Below are 2,500 nucleotides of genomic sequence, written 5' to 3'. Positions count from 1 at the left end.
GGTGCAAGGTCATCCTCCAGACTAGTGTTTTTGGAAAATAATATTAGAGGAGGGGGGGAGTACCTTGTCATAAGAGGCGGGGAGGTGGGGGGGGGGGTGCGTTTCCCATTTCAAGATATACTCTTCATTTTGTAGTATGGTTGGGATAAGCTTCTATGTTTCCTCTCAAGAGTAGGGGTGTGCGAGAGTCGACTTTATGTGTCTGTGTACCCCCCTCTCCCCACCTGGATAAGAGTACGCCCCCCCCCCCCCCTCCGTTGATCGTGAACTTCCGACTGTGCGAGGATTAACACCGATTTGTGGTGTTATTTCTTACTCAATATGAAGCCTGTAGGTGTTACGACAAGGTACACAGCGGGTACTCGAAACAAAATACCGGTCACTTACATGTCAATCAACCTCACCTATTAACATATTGTCTTATATGTCTCGCTCCGTCTAGTCAAATTCTCTGTTATTTTTTTCCAGCTGAGATATAGACATAGTAACATTTCACAATATGCAAGTGTATCCGCACACTCTGACAAAAGGCCAGTAACCTATACATTTAAACCATCATTTTTATATATGAGTGAGCATGTATATGTGTACATGGTAAGGACTGGCAATTAATGAACACTACACAATTATAGGATGATTTATAGTTTGTAATTCCTTATAGAACGTTACGGTATAGCTCGAAATTCCTAAAAGAATTATACATTTTAGTTTGATATCTCTTAAAGAACGATACTCTGTGGTTCATTATCCCAATAAAATACTATATAGTCCGAAATTCCTAAAAGAATGATATATTTTTTCAATTCCTAAAGGAAGGGTTTATTATTGTTAATAATCCATAAAATAATTGTACATTTCCCGCCTCCACAATCATGAATAGATAAAGTGGTGATGAATGATAATGTAAATAATGATAATGATAATAGTTATACAAATACGATAACAATAATAATAATTGCCAATAAGAATGACAACAGTAATAACGATAGTGATGATGATAATGATAATCAAAACTATGATCATGATAATGATAATATTAACAATAATAAAGATTGCACCAATGATAATGATTATGTTACTGATTATAATGATACTAATGATAAAAATAACAATAATGATAATACCAATAATCACAGCAATGATAGTGCTGGAAATGACAATGACTAAGAAAATTACGATGAGGTGATGATACTAACAAAAACAACAAAAATAATGAGAATGATACAATGATGTTTAGCTTAATCCCGTCTTTATACGGGGTCGCTAAACTACTACTACTACTACTAATAATAATAATAATGATGATAATGAGAGTAATAATAATAATAATAATAATGATAATAATAATAATAATAATTATAATAATAATAATAACAACAATGATAATAATAATAATAACAACAACAACAATGGTAATAATAATAATGATGATGATAATGATGATGATGATGATGATGATGATGATGAAGATTATGATGATGATGATGATGATGATGATGATGAAGATTATGATGATGATGATGATGATGATGATGATGATGATGATAATAATAATAAAACAAATAAAGTATACAAACTGAAAAACAGAGAAAAACAAAAGAAACCGGATAGCATGCCGACTCCCGCAGTGACACCCCGCGATCAGCCGCAACTTCGGCTTCCATTGTCTCGAAATAACGCGAAAATGGCGGTGGCAAGAACCGGCTAATTGCAGGTGGGAACAACCGAACTCCAGTCGTTAAAGCGGAGATAATGTGGTTTTTATTCGCTGTAACGGCGGTCCTCTGCGCTCTGGCTACGTTCGGATGGTTATTATTATCGTTGTTATTAATGTTGATGGTATTATTGGTGTTAAGTATTTTTTATTTTTTTTTTCTAATTCTATGATTGTAATTGTTGTCTTGGTGGTTATGGTTGCTATTGGTATCATTAACGTTTTGGTCATTATTGTCACTGCTTGTCATGGCTGGCGATATGATTATGATCAACATTATCCTTGCCTTTAGGATGTTTAAGAATGTCATCTCTATTGCCATCGCCCTCTCCTCTTCCCCTCATTATCATCATCACGGCAGCCTATCATCATCACCATGCATCTTCCTTTCTCATGACAGGCGCCCCCCTCGCTCCTTCCGCAGAGAGGGCGCCGAGAGCATGGCCCGCGCGGCGCCGTCGTGGCGAGAGGTGAGCGTGCCCGTCGGCTGGGGCGCCCTCCGGGGAAAGACCTGCCTGCTGGGGGAGGCGAAGGGCGGCGCCCCCCTGCGGGTGCTGGCGCTCCACGGCTGGCTCGACAACGCCAACTCCTTCGACGCCCTGGTGCCCCTGCTGCCCGCCGGGCTGGAGGTGCTGGCGCTGGACCTGGCGGGCCACGGCCTCTCGGACCACTTGCCGCCCGGGGCCCGCTACGACGCCATGACGCAGCTGGTGCACCTTCGCGAGGCAATGAGGCGGCTCGGCTGGACCGACTTCGTGATCCTGGCGCACAGCTGGGGCGCCCTCG

General features: G+C 41.0%; 1 protein-coding gene across 4 annotated transcripts in view; it reads left to right on the top strand.

The window, feature by feature from the left end:
- LOC125040600 (serine hydrolase-like protein) overlaps positions 1-2,500 on the top strand; it is a 17,613-nt gene that overhangs the window by 13,799 nt on the left and 1,314 nt on the right. For 2 of the 4 annotated variants that reach the window (XM_047635242.1, XM_047635243.1), the window contains exon 2: positions 2,115-2,500. This exon is cut by the window's right edge and continues 1,314 nt beyond it. In XM_047635242.1, coding sequence (XP_047491198.1) covers positions 2,155-2,500 — 346 coding nt within the window. In that variant the 5' untranslated portion in view covers positions 2,115-2,154. The remainder of the gene's footprint in view (positions 1-2,114) is intronic. The other 2 variants (XM_047635240.1, XM_047635241.1) reach the window with 1 other exon arrangement.

The sequence above is a fragment of the Penaeus chinensis genome, chromosome 29 (assembly GCF_019202785.1).
Source record: "Penaeus chinensis breed Huanghai No. 1 chromosome 29, ASM1920278v2, whole genome shotgun sequence".
In the NCBI taxonomy this organism is placed as follows: Eukaryota; Metazoa; Arthropoda; class Malacostraca; order Decapoda; family Penaeidae; genus Penaeus; species Penaeus chinensis.
Note: the sequence above shows the minus strand (reverse complement) of the source record. Positions and strands in the feature narration are given on the sequence as shown.